At 33.5% G+C, this 24,741-nt stretch overlaps 1 protein-coding gene across 1 annotated transcript in view; it reads right to left on the reverse strand.

Annotated features, from left to right (window-relative positions):
- LOC134716136 (Kv channel-interacting protein 4-like) overlaps nucleotides 1-10,386 on the reverse strand; it is a 180,024-nt gene extending 169,638 nt beyond the window's left edge. The window contains exon 1 of the mRNA XM_063578924.1: nucleotides 10,258-10,386. Within this exon, the coding sequence (XP_063434994.1) occupies nucleotides 10,258-10,330 (73 nt within the window). The 5' untranslated portion in view covers nucleotides 10,331-10,386. The remainder of the gene's footprint in view (nucleotides 1-10,257) is intronic.
- Between the last annotated feature and the right edge of the window lie 14,355 nt (nucleotides 10,387-24,741).

Consider the following 24,741-nt stretch of genomic DNA (forward strand, 5'->3'; position numbering starts at 1 on the left):
TTTAACCAATATATTGTTTTAAATAATGACCGAACGCATCACTTTTATAAATGACCTGTGCTTTTTTTCAGTTACCTGGCCTTTCCGCACAATCATTCGTGTTGTCTCTGTAGTGTTGAATACTATTTCGTATGAAGAAAAATCTTTAAATAACACCCACCCCAGTGGGTAATTTTGTCAAAATAAAATTAAAAAAAATCTAGTAAATATTTCAACAACGAATAATTGGCAAAATTACCAAAATATATGTTTACTATCTCGAACCAGTAGTAGTTGAGCCATCTGAAGTTTTTTTTTTAATCAATATCAGTTTCATGGTTATTTCTTTACACACACACACACACAAATGCTTTGTACATAGAGGTAACGATAAATAACTTCGGATAGAGAAAAAAATAACATAATCTCTGGTATATGGTATCATGATTGGAAATTTTGCCCGTTGACAAACGTTGGTTTGAGGTCAAAATCATGATAATGCTAAGTCATTATTTGGTAATAAAAACTCTTAAAAGATTTTTCAACATCGATTAATAAATTTTGTTTTGCTTCAGGAAGAAGACCAAAATATGAAATTGATTCCTTTTATGAACAAAAAAAATAACTAAAAATCAATTTTGATTAATCAAACAGTTTCCTTTTTACATGTTTACTATCGCAAAATTCTATGCATTCAAGGATGATAAATCTGAAAACCAAACAATCACTTCATACATAAACTGGTTTCCCCACGAGGACGTTAAAATTTATTCTTTATACATGTTTGATTTTATTTCAGGTAATGAAACATGGATAAAGTTATGTTATTTAATCAAATAATGCATGCTAATGCATGATCAAACAACGAAAGAAGCATTGATTACCCCCGTATGTGTTCTCATTATATAAATGAAATGAGCCTTTCAATCGTTTTTAATGAGTCGATATTAATATGTATTTGTGCAAGATGTATTTATGCATATTTGTTTGCATTAAAAAAATAATTAACTGAATCGAATAAACAGTTTTAAAGTCAAACCGGAACAAAGAACCTGGATAGTGGTATACAATACAGCCATGTCACGTTCCCATGTCTGCTTTAAAAATACATTTAGTAATAACCCCTGGAATAATCAGACATCATATTTTAGCTGTTAAATGTAAACCAGTCATAAACGAAAAGAATTAGTGAAACTATGAGTTTCTGTTCACTGATTATACCCCGCCAAAATACTTTACGATAAACAGAAAGATGTTGAATGATGAATCTTTAAATGCATCATATGATATAGCTGACTTATATAAAGCCTTGCAATCTAGTTCCTGAGAAAATGTGACGAAAATTCTTAATTATTAATTTAATACCAAACAGAAAACAATAAACTTGCGAAGAAGATGGTATAAAGCAAACATAAGGTTCAAAATGTTTACACCATATTCGCATTATATATTATAAAATGTGGGTTGTACATTGACTTCGCCTCTTAGCAAATTTAAATACGTTTGTTTATAATTTTCCTCCATCGGTAATATGGAATCATATCGATTGCAATTAGTTAATATATATATGTGTTCTTTGGCCTATGTTTTGTTTTTAAAAAAACTTTTTTTTAAAGAAATAAGACTGAATCGGGACGTTATATTAATATGATGCCTCATGTATATAAGACATATACAATATAAGGAGAGAACCAGATTGGAATCTTGACAGCAACTTTCTTGTTGGTCAGAGGTTGTCATCCAGTAATTCGAAAATCAAACATTGGTCACAGCAAAAGTACAAACCAATTTTGTAAGACCTTTTTATAGTTACGTGCACTTGCGTATTTCAGTCATATATTAAGTTTGTTATTAGTTTGGTAAGCCCATGACTATTCAAATAAAACTCCAAAGTAGATACATAGCAATAAACTATACTAATGCTGTCAAATTTAAAAACGAAGATGTGGTATGATTGCCAATGAGACAAATCTTAACAAGTCACCAAATGACACGGAAATTAACAACCATAGACCATTGTACGACTTTCAACAATGAGCAAAACCCATACCGCACATTCAGCTATAAAAGGCCTAAAAATTGACAAATGTTGAACACTTCAATCAAATAAACTAACGGCCTAATCTATGTACATGAAATGAAAGAAAAACAACTATGATGCATAGCAACATGAAAAAGGTCAAATACGAAATTATTTATTTTTTTGTTTTTCTAACTATACTTTTAACTTCTTTTTCCTGTTGATAGGGCAAATGAAGGTCCTGTATGGTAATTGTTAAATTTGCATTTGCATTTGACTAGTTGTTGGCCTTATTGTTCCCTACTCATTTCAGAATTTAATGTGTGCGTGCATGTGCAGCATCACCGTTTATTTTGAGAACCTCGTATATATACTTGCATGCAGAGCTACTTCCATACTTTGGAATATGATAGATAATGTTTATAAATATATCTTATGAGTTTTTCCCCCAAGGAACATGTTAAACACCCATATTTTTATTGAAAAGTAGTGCTTCTACTCAGATTTATAAACATCAGACTGAACTAATCCCATAATGGGTCTTTTGTTTTCTCTCATTTCCATGAAACCATAATAAATCAGTAATTAAATGTTCATATAATCATTTTATTTACCTAATCGATGTTGTCTTGTGTTTTAACACATGATGCTTAAATGTCTGTGCAATAAAGAAAAAAGCGACCAGAAACAAAAACCAAACGTTTACAAATTTTTTTTAAAAGTCTTGAAGTTTATGGTGACATAAAATAGTAAAGAAACAACAAAAAAACTTGATTTATAAGGAACCTTACCACGGTAGTCCTATAGAAACAAGGTTGTTTGCCACTTTGTTTTGTGTGTAATATCTTGAGTAACGCTTGATATACATTCTGGTTTAAAGTTTTTGCCTCTTCCGCAAATATCTCTCAATTAACCTGTTTTCAATGTCAATGTCACAAATTTAATTTACCTTAAAAACCCCTATAATCACGTGTCAAAATTGTTTTTTTGAATATCATTACCGCTTCGAGTCACTGTGGTTTTCAGATGTAGAGGGAAAGATATATAAATCATCCAAGGATTTATACTGCAACCACAAAATGTAGTTTCGCCGCGATATAGCCTTTTTGTGCTAATGTGGCGTTTAGCAATCTAAAATCAATCAAAATGTAGTTGTTTATAATTTTCTCAATATAATAACAGCTATATTTTGTGCAATGTCAATTTCATCATGGAACACTATCTCCACAAACAGGGGTTCATTAAGGGATGAAAATAAGATTGACATTTGTGTTACGCTTTAAAAAGCTATCAATGTAGCATTTTAATTGCAGTATAAAAACAATATTAGGTCAATGTCATAAAAATATAAACTGTTTTGTATTCTTCAAAATTTAACAGTAACCTTTAATCAGTTAGAAAATTTACAAAGAATTGTGATTAATTAAACATGTACATGTATATAAGCAAGAGTTAAATCAAATCGGAAGTTGCTATTATTGCACTCCGGTATAATGTCAGTAACGCATGAAAGTGAAACACAATTTATAAACTTTAATTTACAAAAGATAATGGTAACTTAACACGAAATGCGTCCAACAGACTTGTTTTGCATGTAAATCATTGTTTGGAATGCTAATTCAATCATTAATTTGATACACCGCAACTATTATTTATCTGTGGCTCAATCAAGTACTGTGTCGCGTATTAGATTAAAGCAAATTAGGAATATTAGCATAATTAAAAGACACGAGCAAAGTTCCAATGCCCTTTTCAAGATAAAAATCGAAATTCGAATTAATTAATTGAAATATCAAATGTATTATCACACAAACTGTTACAAAAATGTATATTGGCCGATTGCTAAACTATAACGCGTACGAGAGACTTGTGGTTACCGATTATGCGTTCGAAACACAAGGAGATTTTAGTTTTCAAATTGGCTTAATACAATTATGGATAATTTAAGAAGGGGGCTATATAAATTGTCGTAAGGGAGAATTGCGAGTTTTTTTAATACTTTAAGTTATATGAAAATGAGAAATGTTGTATAATTGCCAATGAGACAACTATGCATCAGAAACCAAATGAATAAGATGTAAGCACCTATATGTCATCGATCAGCCTCTAACCATTTGGCCAATGTGAAACGAAAACGATTAAAATCACTGTTAACCAACTTATTTTTGCGAAAGATTTATTTTCGCGACGTTCGCATGTAGAAATATAACGCGAATATAAATAGTTAAGAATATTTTCCTTATTTGACTACATATAGCTTCATTGAATAAATTTAAAAATCGCTTAGTTATATCGCCGCGAAGTGGGATAGAAAGAGCTAAATGGTGAAGAAAGGTATCAGTGAAGATAATTTGGTTTGCAGCATTTGACAACAGTCTTCTAGATTAAGTGATACGCATTTAGTGTTTGGTGTCCGTTGTTTTGACAGAAAGAAGGGTATAATGTGGATTTAGAGAGATTTTGACACCTTAACACTGGATAGAAATATTGATTTTCAATCCCTTTCATGAAAACATGAAACTTTCCCCTTTTGTTACTTCTTATGTCAAATCATTCTTATGCCTGCGTCACACATTGACGTTTAGACCGGCGTGCACCAAACGTACAGAGAAAATAGATAAAGTCGGTAAACATCAGTTGCACACCAGAGGAACGCTCATCAATCGCTAAACACGCGTTCATAAGTTTGAAGCATGTCGAAATACAAAGGTATACGCTTGGTGAACGCTACAACTCGAGGAAATTTTTATGCAGCATAAAAAAAATTCAGTCAGCTCAAGCATGTTTCTAGCGTATACCTCTCCGCTACACGCACGTTATACGTACGCCACAAGCGCGTTATGCGCCTTAACTGAAACGTATGCATGTGTGTTTGTAACAAACATCCCATAATAGAACGTCCAAGGTACGACCGGGACGCGTCTCAAAAACGTTCCAGAATCTTTTTTCCTTCGTAGCGTGCATTCCATCTAAGTTAGACAAACGCCAGGCATACGCAACCATACTATAAGTTATATGGTTCGCTACTGACCCCATACGGATCCATAGAGGGTTAGTAAAATCCATAGGGGGTGAGGCCGGAGGCCGAGTCCCCTATGAATTTTATTCACCCTCTATGGATCCGTAGGGGGTCAGTAGTTAACCGTATAACGAATTTATCGGACGCTGGACTTTTTTTGCGTCGTTTTGTTGAAAAATAAACAACGAAACGCAACAACATTTATAGATGACGTCGCCATTAACGCGTCATGAACCCCCTATGAAACCTACTAACCCCCTACGGTCTCATAGGGGGTCACCACGTGACGGCGTTTAACCAATCACAACGTGATATTTTATCAATGGTCCGATAAGTTTCTTGAACGCCCGATAAACGTTTAGGTACGCCTCTCGTACGCCCAATACACGCTTAAAGCTCGTTGTGTACGCGTTACAGATATGATTGACAGGTTGAATTAATGCATCCAAAATTACAAGCGTATTGGCAGCGTACATGATTTTTTTAACACGCCCGGTGTACGTCTGAGCTATGCGCTGATGTGTGACGCCGGTATTACTGATTATTATTCAGTTTGTACTATATTTTATAATAGTGTTCGTGGCAATGTGAAGGACGCTGTTTTAGATTTTTCTGTCTTTTACCTAGTCTCAAGTTATAACTTCAACCATCAAAAGTTTATCATCGCACTGTATTTTATGAAAGCATTTAATGACTATATACTTCTGTTTTTAAATTACAGAATCGACAGAACAGCTATAAAATGTTATTGAAAATTGGCATGAACTATCACATATTTGAAATCAATTTGAATAAAACGTCAAAATGAACATTTAAAGTGAAATCAGTTTCACAAGCGCGTGTTATTTAGAATTTAGAAATGTTATGTTTCCATTTTTTTTTATTTCCAACATAGTACTCTGTAAATGAAACGTGAATCGGTCATCCTAAACTTTGGGGCCATCAATGAGATAAACAAACACACATTACATGCCAAACAGTTTGCTGCAATTTTACAAGTTTCTAGCAGAATAGGGTGAGAATCTATTATTTGTTTTACCGTTATAATTGACAAAACTTTCAATTAAAACTTTAGATAAACTTTCTTGAGCAAACTTTGAAAGTGTCCGTAATTTGGCTTAAATTAAAAGTTTGTATCTTATATACCTAGGTACAAAGTGTCAAATTGAGTAAAATAACAAAAAATACCGACTCCAAGGAAAATTCAAAACGGAAAGTCCTTATCAAATGGCAAAACAAAAGCTCAAACACGTCAAACGAACGGATAACAACTGTCACTGATGTCACCTCAATATGCTTGAAAAAATACTAGATAAAGCTCAATTAAAATTACACTTTATAAATCATGGTCTTTAGAAAAAGTAATTTAACAACCTGCACTTAAAACGACATGTCAAGGTCTCAAATGCAGGTCTTCTTACCCTTTCCTGTTCCTGCAGCATTGTATTGGATTTTAAATATATCAGAAAACAGGACGGGAGTGTAATTAGTTTTTTGTGGTTAACAGGATGTATGCATATTGATGGCTTGTTATAGAAGAATGTGTGAATCCCGCAGAAATATTTTATGAGACAATTATTGGTTGATTACTTGCCCGAAGCACGGCGTCTGACAATTATTCGAATTTCTGAAACCTAATGTTTAAGAAATTGATTTCATGCATTATTCAAAACTTTGTCATCAAATTCCAATATAACCTCCTTTTTTAAATAAAAACACCATACCGGAAGAAAACGCCACAAGCATTTCCGCAAAGTTAACACTAAAAAGGTCAGTGTGATGATATAGATATATATTGGGTTGATAATTCATCTATGGTATGATTTAAAATTGGGCTAATAATTCATCTATGGTATGACTTAAAACAATTATCATAGCCTCTGTTGTCTAATGACCAAGAAACATGTACCATTATTAAGAGTCTGTATTCTAAAAATAAGCAGAGTACTGCAGGAATACCTTTATGAATGTTCTTTGATCCCTCTTATGAAAAAAAATGCTTAAACGGGGGTAAAGAATCTTCTATTGTTTTAAAGACATTAATAAATATAATGTAACGTTGACATCTGGCAATATTTTTTTTAGGAGTCAAGAACTGTTTGGTCTTATTGTCATTACTTTATTGATATCGTTGGCTTAGAGTTCGATGCGAATATAGTATGCGCATTTAGGGCGAATAACATGTTGGAAAAAAAAGCATAATTAAAAGTTTTCTTTTCAGAAGTATCATGCTTAACATTCAAAGCGGAGTACTTTGACTGCATATCGAAAAAACTGAGAAATAAGAAATAAAAGTAAAGATTTGCGACTGGCCACATAATTTTATGTGCACCCCTGAAAGCGTTGTTGCAAAGGCTGGTTAACGAGTAAAAACGACCTCGGGTTAAACATCTGCATTCCAATGGAGTGTAATGCATATTACACATTCAAACGGACTCCTTCTACCTTACTGTCGAACGGGAGAGTTCTAAATTACCGAATTTATAATATGAGGCATTGGTGGTAATAAGGCATCTTCATATAAGTTACCAACTATTTATGGAACATCATCATTAATATTCCTTTTTTAAATATTAATATATGTAAACGAATTGTAACTCGCTATTCATTATGCATATAAAAGTTCTACAGTCTAATCTAAAAAAAAAATTCAGTCCAGTTTTCTTAAAAAGAAGAAGATGTGGTATGAGTGCCAATGAGACAACTGTCCACAAGAGACCGACATTAACAACTATAGGTCACCGTACGGCCTTCAACAATGAGCAAAGTCCATACCGCATAGTTAGATATAAAAAGGCCTGATATGACAATGTAAAACAATTCGAACGAGAAAAATAACGGCCTTATTTATATAAATAAATGAACGAAAAACAAATATGTAACACACATGCAAACGACAACTACTGAATTACAGGCACCTGTCTTGGGACAGACTCATACAGAAATAATGTGGCGGGGTTAAACATGACAGCGGGATTCCAACCCTTCCCTAACCATGGACAGTGGTATAACAGTACAACATAAGAACGAACTATAAAAATCAGTTGAAAAGGGCTCAAATCATCAGATGAACAAAAATACAAGTGGACGTGGCCGGGTACTTGTACATCCCGACAACAAAAAGACACTAGGAACAAATCCGAGAGTACTCACAGTTATCTGACTGCCAGTGCAAAGCCACTAACAACTAATAAAAAAAGCATGCATCGAAACTATCAATCCGTACACATCCAACATCCAATGGATTTAGTGTAAAGACGTCATAAACAGTCAAGAGAAAAGCATGACCTTCTTGTACGGTTAAACTTCAGCCACGCAAGTTTCATACATGTAAAAAGAAGTCGTAGATCTTGTGCAGTTATTGTATAGAGTTTAATTTTACAAACTGAATCTTGTAATCATACAGCCCTCAACAGTTATACGGATTATGAAAATTGAAAAAACAACTGAGATGTCTAGCATTATAAAAATATTCTACTCTTAACCTTAGCAGACAATTGGGTCTGATCGTATCAGAAAAATAAGTTGTAAGACAGCGCAAGACATCAGAATGAATGACGGAACAATTAGTTGAAAATCGTCTATTTAAATCATATGCTTGGTATTGTTTCTATCTATTATGATAACGACATTCCTGGTTAAATAACTGAGGCTACAGAGGGTTTTTATGCTGTTGAGTTAATAGTTATAGAAATAACTGCTTGGTATTTTAGGTCAAAATATTTCTTGATTGTCTCAGTTATATGTTTATATTTTCAAATTGACCCATATCTTCTTTTACGGACGCGTATTTTATTGTAATGCATTGTTCCGAAGATCCGTGAGTTTCTGAATTATACGATACATGTCAAATCTACAATTCCCTGTATTTTATTCTTCCAAACTGGTCTCCGTTGTTTGAAAATGATCTTTGAAAACTTTACGTCAATTAATTATTGTAAAGGAAATGTCAATAAATATTAATTTTCATTACGCATTGTATTTAGTTAATAATCTCTTTTATATAGTAAATAAATTGAACGTCTCATTTCTTGACCTGTTCATTGTTGGGAAACAAACGAGTAGACTTTCAGTGTTCATACAACTTTGTTAAATTTATTGATACAGAAGCGAGGACGATTTTTATTAACATCATGAAAAATCAATCCGTTATTCAATACCATTGTTTTGTTCTTATTAGAATAATTGACAATGACATTTTACACTGGTGAACAAAACCAAAGGCTACCGACAAACCACACTTGTGCATTAATGATTTTTTTCAAACACACGAAATGAAACTAAAATGTCGTTACGGTTATATATATATTGAAAGTTCAGTAATTTAAATCCAAATAAAAATGATAGCTACAATGATTTTCTTTTGATTCCCCTGAATAATGGTTTATGAGTATATATTGATATTATTTAGATTTTTATTATCGGGGACATAGTAGCAGTTTGATAACAATTTGAATTTTGTTATGACCTTTAATATGCTCTTCAAATAACTTGATAATTATACATAACAAAAAAAATATATAAAACATAGGTACACGAAAACAACACTTACAAAACACTATGCAATAAATATTCTAGATAACCAATGACCATAAACATAGAACGACAAATATATGTGACAGTACTATTCTTTAAATTTTATAATGCATATTTCCTAGCTACTTCGAATTCCATTTTTAAATACTCGAAGAGTTTTGTACAAAAACTGTGAAGGCAATTAGTATGTACACTTGTAAATAGAATTGCACATGAACGTGTTTATTGTAGTATGTACACTTGTAAATAAAATTGCACATGAACGTGTTTATTGTAGTATGTACACTTGTAAATAGAATTGTACATGAACGTGTTTATTGGTCAACAAAACATTGGTTTGTTTCAAATAGACTTTTCGGAGTGTCCAGGAAGAACATTTGCTTTAATATACATTAAGCTAGGATAGTTTATGAGTCGACTTTTTTTCCAATTAAAGTTAATGTAAATAAATTACAAACAATATCAAAAAGCAATGTAACTTTAAACTTTCGTATCTTGCAGTGATTTAAGAAAGAAGAAAAAAAACCCAATGTTAACGACCTTTGAAGTCAACACAACATTCACACTTACGCGTATAAATGATAAATTTAAATGTTATGTATATTGACGAATGGATGGATTACGTGATTATGAAAGTACTATATTTATTGGTTTACATATGTATGAATATATCATCATTAACACAAAAAAGTTATTCACATACCTTCATCACTGTCAAAATCATCACGGTAGTAATCATCAGTTAAATCCGCGCGGAAACAAGGAATGCACAACATATCGTCTGCTACGCACGTGGAGAAATAAAAATACTGAGTTGTCACTTCATATAGCAGCTGTTACCATATACGAAGTTATTAGTTAAAGATATTTTTATTTGTAAAACGAAATATAAAGTTATTACTGATGTAAATCAGATCGATTCACGAGCTTTCATTTAGTTCAATGTCAGGAAACATAATTCTAACCTCATCATTCCTTCTATTTTTGTTATTCAAATGAGTGTTTCTAAAATGATTGAATAATCACCCAATTTTCGTCATCTTTTTTCTTTTCACACAAAGTTTGATTTGGAATGTATTTAATTTGCTGCGGAAGAAAAACAATGCTTTGAGTTCCAAAATGATGTTTAAATGGTAATTTTAATTGATTCCTTTTCGTTAATGACGTAATCGGTTTAATTGTTAAATTAGCGGGTTTCCATATCCAGGCTGATCGATCATAAAATTGTTACAAAATTAGCAATTGTACGTGTCAAACACCTTTGTACAATTTAATTGTTCATAGAAAGAGAAAACAAAAGGTTATTTTCTAAATAAGGCACTTATGTTGGTGACGAAGTTGTTATGTTTAGTTAATTGTGCATACAAATTACTCCTGGCGCGTTGCACATGAAATGCATCGATCTTTTGTAATAGTTTGGGTTTCCCCATGGTGCATAGTCCTTATAAAATTGAATTTAATTTAGATTTTTCTTTACCATATGCATGTCTAGGGAATAATGTCGTTTGTGAAATGTTTCAAATAGAAAGACAGAATAAAGTTCTAGAAACCTTAATTGTATTTAAAAATGTGACAAATGATAAGTAACAGCTCCTGATGAGAGATAATGAAATATAAAAAAACAAAAGGCAGAACACAAAACGACGAACATCAACACACGCCTGTTAATTGAATGGTCAATATAAGATCTGAATTTATAGTAACATGTAATGACTTATGACGGTTTCTCAAAGTGTGTCATTTGTTCACATCTTCGACTTAAATCTATACCAAATCGTAGCAAGAGGGACGAGTTTTTTTTTGTCAAGTATGATGTACAATTCTTGATTAGTCTTCAGGAAAAACAAGAGCAAAACGTTAAGGAAACATTACGCAGTAGTTTATTGTTGCTATAAATTCAGATCTCATTCTGATTTTCAATGAAGACACGTGTTGTTAGATTGCAACCGGATTGATGTTTAAATGCATGTAAATGAGACACATTAGACTCAAAACTGTAACTGTGTGAATGTGGCCCCACTTCAGCTCTAAACCCGAGTTTCATAATAAATTCCAAATTCAAAGTACGTTCTGATTACCTAAGGGATACTTTGAGAACTCGAAGAAGAGTGGACTATAATAATTTATTCTTCTTGTCTGTTAGTATTCTTATTAATTTTGGTAATGTAATGTCAATGTTAAGCTACTGAAATTACAATTTTTAGTCTTCTAGTCACTGATTGTTATGTTCGATTTGTGTATAGAAAAGTAAATACACAACTGCCGTAATACAAGCAATCTTGATGTACATTTAGTAAGAAAGAAATTAACTGTATGTCGTTCAATATTCACATAAGCTGTACATCCATTGAAATTGGTATACACTGTACATCTATAAAAATGTAAATAAGCTGTATATCTGTTAAATTACAAACGTATAGTTTATATACATCTGTAATCTGTACATACTTAATACATGTACACAGGCACAGTAATTTTATACATATTTTAACAGATTATCAGTCACTTTATATATATATATATATTTAAACAGATGCAGTCACTTAATTTGCATCGCAACATATGTACATTTTATTAAAATTGTTAATATTCATCTTTATTAATGTAGTTTCATACAAAGTAATGACGTCGTGCAAGATACTGGTGACAATTTGAAGGTGATTCGAGAAAAATCGGCGAAAAGGCTAACTGTCCGTTTAGGACGCAACAATTTGCAGAATCGCTAAATAATTTTCGTTACCCAATCTAATGGCAACATAATATCTGCTTTTCATGATATTTTTTTCACGAATAGGTTTCGATTTGAAGCGCGAAATTTTATGAAATAGGCAATTTTGCCGTGTAATGCGTAACATTGAACATTGAGATCTCCAAACATTTTTGAGAATGAAATATGGATTGAGTAGCTAAAGGTAGTTCTCATTTGGAAGGAATTAAGAACCATATGTAAAGTTTTGAATTACATAATTTTACTTACATATATGACGTCATACATGTAGAAAAATGACGTCATAGCAACTTTTTGATCTTGTAATGGTGACAAATAATCTAGACTCCAACTGCAAACTTTGAAGATCAAATTCATATACTGAAGGTAATTTTAAAAGGATATCGTTTATATTTATAATTTATAAATTACAAACATTTCTGTTTAAATTGGTACCAAACTTTTTGAGTTTACTTGTTTTAAAAAAAAACTATTGAAAAAATTTAAAATCAGAAAAAATGTCCCGTATCATCTGAAATCCAAACAAATATTCCATTTTGACGATTTCGGGATCTACGATGTATCGCGATTAAATCAGAAGAAAAATACTGATACAGATTTCTAAAATTACAACAAATACTGAACATGATAATATAAATACTGGCTGTTTTTATATTTTATCCTTTTCGCAAATAAAGAAAAGAAAAATCAGAAAAAATGTCCAATGAGACAAAAAACGTCGAAAAATAATGAAACGTCATATTTCACATAGAGTCAATACGCAAAAGAAATTATAAGAAGAACTTGTAAAGAATCGATCATCAAACATGAAACGATATGGGCATGTTGTTGCCTTAGGGAGCTTCCATTTGATTTTTAAGGGGGGGGGGGCTAGAATGAAATTTGAAAAAGAGGGAGGACAGGGGTTTTGAGTGTAAAAAAAAGGCAGACAGGAGTTTCGAGTAAAAAAATAATGAATAAGAATGGAAACGGGGAATATGTCAAAGAGATAACAACCCGACCAAAACGTAGAAAACAGCTCAAGGCCACCAATGGGTCTTCAACATGCGAGAAATCCCGCACCCAGAGGAGGTCTTGAGTAGGCCCCGAAATCCTAATGTATACTAGATCAAGAAAATGGACGCCACTCTTCACTTCGAAACACAGAGATGAACTAAAAGTAAAAAAATATAAAAGACTAACAAAAGCTATAGGTACCTGACTTAGGACAGGCGCGAACTGCGGTGGGGTTAAAAGGGCAGGATGAGCAATTGGCAAACAAACCCAAGGACCGAGATAACAACTAAAAAAAATGCCGGACAAAATTTTTCATCCTAGCACCCCCCCCCCCCCCCCCCCATTAAAATCAAATGGTTGCTCCCTTAATGAAATAAAAATATTATTCTATATTAAAATTCGTAAAAAATGATTTGACTTTAGGAAGTTCTGAAACAATCTAAAAGAAGAGTTACCATATTAGATAATTTTCGTAGACAAAACAAGAGGCACCAATCCCTTCAAACAACCGAAATGATCTCTGGTGTTTCAGGAGAATGATTAGTTCCAAAAAAATAAAACACGAGACAAAAAAGACTCATATTTAATTATTGAATGTATTTATAAACCAACAATCAATTAAAATAATCGGACTTAAAAAAATCAGACCAACAATTTGTGTACATTCAAATATAAATATGCTTTCAGAAATATGAATAACAGAAAAAAAGGAAACTTTCGGCTAAGGAAATACTTATTAGGAACAGAGAACGAAAAAGGCTTCAGAAAAATGAAACGAGTAGAAAATCTTAAGGAAAGTTGTACAAGAATAAAGAGAGCGAGACAAAAACATATAGTCAAACGATTAATGCAAGAAAAAAGAGAGAACAAACAACGATGCGCAGTTATATCGACTTATTTGGCCCGCAGATCCCCTCGACCGCCAACAATAGCTAATCTGAAACATTCAGTTTCGCCAGTTGAAATGGCCGTCGTTGCAGATATTCAAGAAATAATAAAATCTACAAAATTAAAGCGATCTAAGAATGCACGTTCGGTAATGAATTCTGTTACTGCATCAATCAGCGGGGAAAATTTAGCAAACTCGAGAGGTAAAATTAAACTGTGTAAAAATTTAGGTTTGCCAGCAAGAAGGGTTGCTGGAGGCCAGCGTATTAGGTCTAGAATTCTTAAAAGTGAATCGTCTGCATGGGCTCTTACGCAACAGAAAACAAGAAAAGATTCCATTTCAGAAGAAACAAAGAAAACAGTTTATAACTTTTGGCTCTCTGATGGCATATCACACCCGACCGGCAACAAATCCGATATCAAAAGAGAACGATTGGGACCAAACTTATATACTTCGCATATGACACACGTGCTGGAAAAAACACAAACTGATGCGTATTTAGATTTTGTCGCCAAATATCCGGAAATTAAAATTGGACAAAGAGCATTTGAGAAACTTCGACCGTTTTTCGTAAGACCTGCATCTGAAAAAGATAGAAATACATGCTGTTGTAGATATCACGTGGAAGCAAACCTTGTTTTCAAAGCATGTATGAAGTTCAGAAAATCGTGTGACAGGGAAACCGATTCGCAAGAAAGTGACTATCCCGTATTTGAGAAAATGTCAGACCTTATACATATTACGTTATGTCCAAAAGTAAATGGATTTTATAGAAAAAATTGTCTTGACCGAAAATGTAGCCTTTGCGGAGTTGGTAATTTCAAACTTTCACCCAACGAATCACAGTCGTCTTCAACTGTTGAATGGCAAAAATATGAATATATAACTGAAAAATCGAAGGGTAAAAATGTAAGGCGCCGACTGACCCTGATAAAAAAGAAATGCGTAAACGAAATGTTTCTCAATTTAAAAAAGCTTCTCGAAACTTTCCCCGCTCACCAGCACCGATCAAACTGGCAAAGCAATCAACTTAAGTCTTGTTCAGAACTTGCCAGTCAATCATTGCATATGCATCCACGATTATTCGGAAAATTATCGCTGTGTCGAGAAAGAAGAAATCCAATCCAATTACTTCCAAAGAACTGAATGCAGCATTCATGTAACCGTCATGCACCGACACGCCATTTTAGAATACGATGGTGTAGACAGTACAGAAGAATTTCCGGAAATAATTACGGAACATTTTTTCGTAATTTCCCCGGACCTGCAACATGATAATGATTTTACAAAAAATGTCCAAAAGAAAGTTAAAGAATATTTAGATTCAATATCATACACAGTTGATCATATGCATGAATTCACAGACGGTTGTTCTAGCCAATATAAATCGCGGCACTGTTTAGGAAGTTTATCTACTGCCATCCCTGATTTCGGATATAAAACATTCCATAGAAATTTCTTTGAAACAAGCCATGCAAAAGGGCCTCAAGATGCCGCGGGGGGATTTATAAAAAGACAGGCGGACATATCTGTTCTACGTGGCAATACAGTGATTCAGAATGCGAAGGATTTATTTACGTTCTGCGAAAGTAGCCTTAAAAAGCCAAGAAGTGCATTATTTAAAAGAAGGGTATTTCGATATGTGGACTCAATTGATAGACACAATTCCAAAATATTTAAGCCGATCCAGCAAAATAGACAAATACATCATGTTTTTACTAGTACATGTAATGAAATCATTGTTTCCGATCTCTCTTGTTACACGTGCGATCAATGCATTTTGGGGAATTATCTTAACTGTTTAAATGTAGAAAATACCGGGGTAAAGAAAACTATTAAGCCACGCGAAATAACACAAACTTCTAACGAAGAAGAAGTAGCACAAGACACTGACATTCTTTCAGAAGACATATCATATTTGGTATCCATAAACTCTGTTGTGGCTGTCAAAACCGACGATGATAAATTTGACTATTATTTAATGAAAATTTCCAAAGGTTCACACGTATTGAATTCAGCAGAGAGTGACAGCTGGGGTGCTACATATCCCCCTGGATTCGAGGTTTTCCGGGGTCATTATTATGACAAAATCAGTGACAATGATCCGTTAAAATATAAACTTTTAAAGACAAAGACTGCTTTGGTACCGACGAAATCTCTGCTATACATACTTGCTGATGTAGATGCCTCTTATCGTATAACTATTTCAGAGGACACCCATCTATACATTCTTTCTGTATTGGACAATTTGGATTGAAATAAGAATTAAATTATAAAACATCATGCACTGTTGTTTAGCCACTCATAAAATATTTTAGTAGACCTTTCCGATTCAAATGAAATGATTCAACGTGGCTCTGCTTATAATTAAAAAATATAATATATATATATATATATATATTACTATAGATAATTTAGCTGATCTGTAACAATAACATCTTCATGCCTTATATATCATGTACTGTAGTACGCCGCTAGATTAAAACTGACGTGGAAAGGTAACATATGGCCACCGAAAGCTCTTTTTTTTGAGAGCCCAGGTGGTCGTGTGGTCTAGCGGGACGGCTGCAGTGCAGGCGATTTGGTGTCACGATATCACAGTAGCATGGGTTCGAATCCCGGCGAGGGAAGAACCAAAAATTTGCGAAAGCAAATTTACAGATCTAACATTGTTGGGTTGATGTTTAGACGAGTTGTATATACATTATGTACACACCCATGTATCACCATCATTGATGGCGATCCGATGGATACATCTGTTGTAGGGTTGTCACTGACTCAGACGTACTTGTGAATATAATTATTTTCTGTGACTGTATCTTACATTAATTTGTAGGATCCTTTACTATAGATAATTTAGCTGATCTGTAACAATAACATCTTCATGCCTTATATATCATGTACTGTAGTACGCCGCTAGATTAAAACTGACGTGGAAAGGTAACATATGGCCACCGAAAGCTCTTTTTTTTGAGAGCCCAGGTGGTCGTGTGGTCTAGCAGGACGGCTCCAGTGCAGGCGATTTGGTGTCACGATATCACAGTAGCATGGGTTCGAATCCCGGCGAGGGAAGAACAAAAATTTGCGAAAGCAAATTTACAGATCTAACATTGTTGGGTTGATGTTTAGACGAGTTGTATATACATTATGTACACAGCCATGTATCACCATCATTGATGGCGATCCGATGGATACATTTGTTGTAGGGTTGTCACTGACTCAGACGTACTTATGAATATAATTATTTTCTGTGACTGTATCTTACATTAATTTGTAGGATCCTTTACTATAGATAATTTAGCTGATCTGTAACAATAACATCTTCATGCCTTATATATCATGTACTGTAGTACGCCGCTAGATTAAAACTGACGTGGAAAGGTAACATATGGCCACCGAAAGCTCTTTTTTTTGAGAGCCCAGGTGGTCGTGTGGTCTAGCAGGACGGCTCCAGTGCAGGCGATTTGGTGTCACGATATCACAGTAGCATGGGTTCGAATCCCGGCGAGGGAAGAACCAAAAATTTGCGAAAGCAAATTTACAGATCTAACATTGTTGGGTTGATGTTTAGACGAGTTGTATATATATATATATATATGTTAATCTTAAAATGAGGGTACTTTCTCTAAAAATGAGGGTACTTTTTATATGGCCTTCCAAATACCGTTTCGATCCCTAACATCACTGAAGAGACATTTATTGTCGAAATCCGGATATGGTGTACTAAAGAAATATTGACACCGAATGTTTGTGGCACAACATCCTGTCCACAAGTTAACAATTTTTTTTCTTTCTGTGACGTATTAAATTTATATGAGAATCCATTTTGTTACATCTTGTGATCAATTTTATTTGGCAATCGCCAATGGCAGTCAGCAGGGTTAAAGAACATCAGTTGTTCGACCTGTTAGTCAAATGCGTTTTGTTTAAATATACTTTTTCACTCTTTTGGTCTTTTTGGAAAATGTTGTTTGTGCTGTTTTTAGACCCTTCTACAACGAAATTTGTTTGACATGCACACGTATAAAAATTGCGGTTTTTATCCAACGCAGTCATAGGTTTGAACGTAGTTTTCAATTTAGACTCGTTTATATTTTTTGTTTGGGCATGTATCATATTTTCCCTCCGGTTTATATGATCCGTTCATCCTATATATTGACTCTTAAAATTCAAGAGTTAACCTAAAATGAGGGTACTTTCTCTAAAAATGAGGGTACTTTTTATATGGCCTTCCAAATACCGTTTCGATCCCTAACATCACTGAAGAGACATTTATTGTCGAAATCCGGATATGGTGTACTAAAGAAATATTGACACCGAATGTTTGTGGCACAACATCCTGTCCACAAGTTAACAATTTTTTTTCTTTCTGTGACGTATTAAATTTATATGAGAATCCATTTTGTTACATCTTGTGATCAATTTTATTTGGCAATCGCCAATGGCAGTCAGCAGGGTTAAAGAACATCAGTTGTTCGACCTGTTAGTCAAATGCGTTTTGTTTAAATATACTTTTTCACTCTTTTGGTCTTTTTGGAAAATGTTGTTTGTGCTGTTTTTAGACCCTTCTACAACGAAATTTGTTTGACATGCACACGTATAAAAATTGCGGTTTTTATCCAACGCAGTCATAGGTTTGAACGTAGTTTTCAATTTAGACTCGTTTATATTTTTTGTTTGGGCATGTATCATATTTTCCCTCCGGTTTATATGATCCGTTCATCCTATATATTGACTCTTAAAATTCAAGAGTTAACCTAAAATGAGGGTACTTTCTCTAAAAATGAGGGTACTTTTTATATGGCCTTCCAAATACCGTTTCGATCCCTAACATCACTGAAGAGACATTTATTGTCGAAATCCGGATATGGTGTACTAAAGAAATATTGACACCGAATGTTTGTGGCACAACATCCTGTCCACAAGTTAACAATTTTTTTTCTTTCTGTGACGTATTAAATTTATATGAGAATCCATTTTGTTACATCTTGTGATCAATTTTATTTGGCAATCGCCAATGGCAGTCAGCAGGGTTAAAGAACATCAGTTGTTCGACCTGTTAGTCAAATGCGTTTTGTTTAAATATACTTTTTCACTCTTTTGGTCTTTTTGGAAAATGTTGTTTGTGCTGTTTTTAGACCCTTCTACAACGAAATTTGTTTGACATGCACACGTATAAAAATTGCGGTTTTTATCCAACGCAGTCATAGGTTTGAACGTAGTTTTCAATTTAGACTCGTTTATATTTTTTGTTTGGGCATGTATCATATTTTCCCTCCGGTTTATATGATCCGTTCATCCTATATATTGACTCTTAAAATTCAAGAGTTAATCTAAAAATGAGGGTACTTTCTCTAAAAATGAGGGTACTTTTTATATGGCCTTCCAAATACCGTTTCGATCCCTAACATCACTGAAGAGACATTTATTGTCGAAATCCGGATATGGTGTACTAAAGAAATATTGACACCGAATGTTTGTGGCACAACATCCTGTCCACAAGTTAACAATTTTTTTTCTTTCTGTGACGTATTAAATTTATATGAGAATCCATTTTGTTACATCTTGTGATCAATTTTATTTGGCAATCGCCAATGGCAGTCAGCAGGGTTAAAGAACATCAGTTGTTCGACCTGTTAGTCAAATGCGTTTTGTTTAAATATACTTTTTCACTCTTTTGGTCTTTTTGGAAAATGTTGTTTGTGCTGTTTTTAGACCCTTCTACAACGAAATTTGTTTGACATGCACACGTATAAAAATTGCGGTTTTTATCCAACGCAGTCATAGGTTTGAACGTAGTTTTCAATTTAGACTCGTTTATATTTTTTGTTTGGGCATGTATCATATTTTCCCTCCGGTTTATATGATCCGTTCATCCTATATATTGACTCTTAAAATTCAAGAGTTAATCTAAAAATGAGGGTACTTTCTCTAAAAATGAGGGTACTTTTTATATGGCCTTCCAAATACCGTTTCGATCCCTAACATCACTGAAGAGACATTTATTGTCGAAATCCGGATATGGTGTACTAAAGAAATATTGACACCGAATGTTTGTGGCACAACATCCTGTCCACAAGTTAACAATTTTTTTTCTTTCTGTGACGTATTAAATTTATATGAGAATCCATTTTGTTACATCTTGTGATCAATTTTATTTGGCAATCGCCAATGGCAGTCAGCAGGGTTAAAGAACATCAGTTGTTCGACCTGTTAGTCAAATGCGTTTTGTTTAAATATACTTTTTCACTCTTTTGGTCTTTTTGGAAAATGTTGTTTGTGCTGTTTTTAGACCCTTCTACAACGAAATTTGTTTGACATGCACACGTATAAAAATTGCGGTTTTTATCCAACGCAGTCATAGGTTTGAACGTAGTTTTCAATTTAGACTCGTTTATATTTTTTGTTTGGGCATGTATCATATTTTCCCTCCGGTTTATATGATCCGTTCATCCTATATATTGACTCTTAAAATTCAAGAGTTAATCTAAAAATGAGGGTACTTTCTCTAAAAATGAGGGTACTTTTTATATGGCCTTCCAAATACCGTTTCGATCCCTAACATCACTGAAGAGACATTTATTGTCGAAATCCGGATATGGTGTACTAAAGAAATATTGACACCGAATGTTTGTGGCACAACATCCTGTCCACAAGTTAACAATTTTTTTTCTTTCTGTGACGTATTAAATTTATATGAGAATCCATTTTGTTACATCTTGTGATCAATTTTATTTGGCAATCGCCAATGGCAGTCAGCAGGGTTAAAGAACATCAGTTGTTCGACCTGTTAGTCAAATGCGTTTTGTTTAAATATACTTTTTCACTCTTTTGGTCTTTTTGGAAAATGTTGTTTGTGCTGTTTTTAGACCCTTCTACAACGAAATTTGTTTGACATGCACACGTATAAAAATTGCGGTTTTTATCCAACGCAGTCATAGGTTTGAACGTAGTTTTCAATTTAGACTCGTTTATATTTTTTGTTTGGGCATGTATCATATTTTCCCTCCGGTTTATATGATCCGTTCATCCTATATATTGACTCTTAAAATTCAAGAGTTAATCTAAAAATGAGGGTACTTTCTCTAAAAATGAGGGTACTTTTTATATGGCCTTCCAAATACCGTTTCGATCCCTAACATCACTGAAGAGACATTTATTGTCGAAATCCGGATATGGTGTACTAAAGAAATATTGACACCGAATGTTTGTGGCACAACATCCTGTCCACAAGTTAACAATTTTTTTTCTTTCTGTGACGTATTAAATTTATATGAGAATCCATTTTGTTACATCTTGTGATCAATTTTATTTGGCAATCGCCAATGGCAGTCAGCAGGGTTAAAGAACATCAGTTGTTCGACCTGTTAGTCAAATGCGTTTTGTTTAAATATACTTTTTCACTCTTTTGGTCTTTTTGGAAAATGTTGTTTGTGCTGTTTTTAGACCCTTCTACAACGAAATTTGTTTGACATGCACACGTATAAAAATTGCGGTTTTTATCCAACGCAGTCATAGGTTTGAACGTAGTTTTCAATTTAGACTCGTTTATATTTTTTGTTTGGGCATGTATCATATTTTCCCTCCGGTTTATATGATCCGTTCATCCTATATATTGACTCTTAAAATTCAAGAGTTAATCTAAAAATGAGGGTACTTTCTCTAAAAATGAGGGTACTTTTTATATGGCCTTCCAAATACCGTTTCGATCCCTAACATCACTGAAGAGACATTTATTGTCGAAATCCGGATATGGTGTACTAAAGAAATATTGACACCGAATGTTTGTGGCACAACATCCTGTCCACAAGTTAACAATTTTTTTTCTTTCTGTGACGTATTAAATTTATATGAGAATCCATTTTGTTACATCTTGTGATCAATTTTATTTGGCAATCGCCAATGGCAGTCAGCAGGGTTAAAGAACATCAGTTGTTCGACCTGTTAGTCAAATGCGTTTTGTTTAAATATACTTTTTCACTCTTTTGGTCTTTTTGGAAAATGTTGTTTGTGCTGTTTTTAGACCCTTCTACAACGAAATTTGTTTGACATGCACACGTATAAAAATTGCGGTTTTTATCCAACGCAGTCATAGGTTTGAACGTAGTTTTCAATTTAGACTCGTTTATATTTTTTGTTTGGGCATGTATCATATTTTCCCTCCGGTTTATATGATCTGTTCATCCTATATATTGACTCTTAAAATTCAAGAGTTAATCTAAAAATGAGGGTACTTTCTCTAAAAATGAGGGTACTTTTTATATGGCCTTCCAAATACCGTTTCGATCCCTAACATCACTGAAGAGACATTTATTGTCGAAATCCGGATATGGTGTACTAAAGAAATATTGACACCGAATGTTTGTGGCACAACATCCTGTCCACAAGTTAACAATTTTTTTTCTTTCTGTGACGTATTAAATTTATATGAGAATCCATTTTGTTACATCTTGTGATCAATTTTATTTGGCAATCGCCAATGGCAGTCAGCAGGGTTAAAGAACATCAGTTGTTCGACCTGTTAGTCAAATGCGTTTTGTTTAAATATACTTTTTCACTCTTTTGGTCTTTTTGGAAAATGTTGTTTGTGCTGTTTTTAGACCCTTCTACAACGAAATTTGTTTGACATGCACACGTATAAAAATTGCGGTTTTTATCCAACGCAGTCATAGGTTTGAACGTAGTTTTCAATTTAGACTCGTTTATATTTTTTGTTTGGGCATGTATCATATTTTCCCTCCGGTTTATATGATCCGTTCATCCTATATATTGACTCTTAAAATTCAAGAGTTAATCTAAAAATGAGGGTACTTTCTCTAAAAATGAGGGTACTTTTTATATGGCCTTCCAAATACCGTTTCGATCCCTAACATCACTGAAGAGACATTTGTTGTCGAAATCCGGATATGGTGTACTAAAGAAATATTGACACCGAATGTTTGTGGCACAACATCCTGTCCACAAGTTAACAATTTTTTTTCTTTCTGTGACGTATTAAATTTATATGAGAATCCATTTTGTTACATCTTGTGATCAATTTTATTTGGCAATCGCCAATGGCAGTCAGCAGGGTTAAAGAACATCAGTTGTTCGACCTGTTAGTCAAATGCGTTTTGTTTAAATATACTTTTTCACTCTTTTGGTCTTTTTGGAAAATGTTGTTTGTGCTGTTTTTAGACCCTTCTACAACGAAATTTGTTTGACATGCACACGTATAAAAATTGCGGTTTTTATCCAACGCAGTCATAGGTTTGAACGTAGTTTTCAATTTAGACTCGTTTATATTTTTTGTTTGGGCATGTATCATATTTTCCCTCCGGTTTATATGATCCGTTCATCCTATATATTGACTCTTAAAATTCAAGAGTTAATCTAAAAATGAGGGTACTTTCTCTAAAAATGAGGGTACTTTTTATATGGCCTTCCAAATACCGTTTCGATCCCTAACATCACTGAAGAGACATTTATTGTCGAAATCCGGATATGGTGTACTAAAGAAATATTGACACCGAATGTTTGTGGCACAACATCCTGTCCACAAGTTAACAATTTTTTTTCTTTCTGTGACGTATTAAATTTATATGAGAATCCATTTTGTTACATCTTGTGATCAATTTTATTTGGCAATCGCCAATGGCAGTCAGCAGGGTTAAAGAACATCAGTTGTTCGACCTGTTAGTCAAATGCGTTTTGTTTAAATATACTTTTTCACTCTTTTGGTCTTTTTGGAAAATGTTGTTTGTGCTGTTTTTAGACCCTTCTACAACGAAATTTGTTTGACATGCACACGTATAAAAATTGCGGTTTTTATCCAACGCAGTCATAGGTTTGAACGTAGTTTTCAATTTAGACTCGTTTATATTTTTTGTTTGGGCATGTATCATATTTTCCCTCCGGTTTATATGATCCGTTCATCCTATATATTGACTCTTAAAATTCAAGAGTTAATCTAAAAATGAGGGTACTTTTTATATGGCCTTCCAAATACCGTTTCGATCCCTAACATCACTGAAGAGACATTTATTGTCGAAATCCGGATATGGTGTACTAAAGAAATATTGACACCGAATGTTTGTGGCACAACATCCTGTCCACAAGTTAACAATTTTTTTTCTTTCTGTGACGTATTAAATTTATATGAGAATCCATTTTGTTACATCTTGTGATCAATTTTATTTGGCAATCGCCAATGGCAGTCAGCAGGGTTAAAGAACATCAGTTGTTCGACCTGTTAGTCAAATGCGTTTTGTTTAAATATACTTTTTCACTCTTTTGGTCTTTTTGGAAAATGTTGTTTGTGCTGTTTTTAGACCCTTCTACAACGAAATTTGTTTGACATGCACACGTATAAAAATTGCGGTTTTTATCCAACGCAGTCATAGGTTTGAACGTAGTTTTCAATTTAGACTCGTTTATATTTTTTGTTTGGGCATGTATCATATTTTCCCTCCGGTTTATATGATCCGTTCATCCTATATATTGACTCTTAAAATTCAAGAGTTAATCTAAAAATGAGGGTACTTTCTCTAAAAATGAGGGTACTTTTTATATGGCCTTCCAAATACCGTTTCGAT

The sequence above is a fragment of the Mytilus trossulus genome, chromosome 4 (assembly GCF_036588685.1).
Source record: "Mytilus trossulus isolate FHL-02 chromosome 4, PNRI_Mtr1.1.1.hap1, whole genome shotgun sequence".
In the NCBI taxonomy this organism is placed as follows: domain Eukaryota; kingdom Metazoa; phylum Mollusca; class Bivalvia; order Mytilida; family Mytilidae; genus Mytilus; species Mytilus trossulus.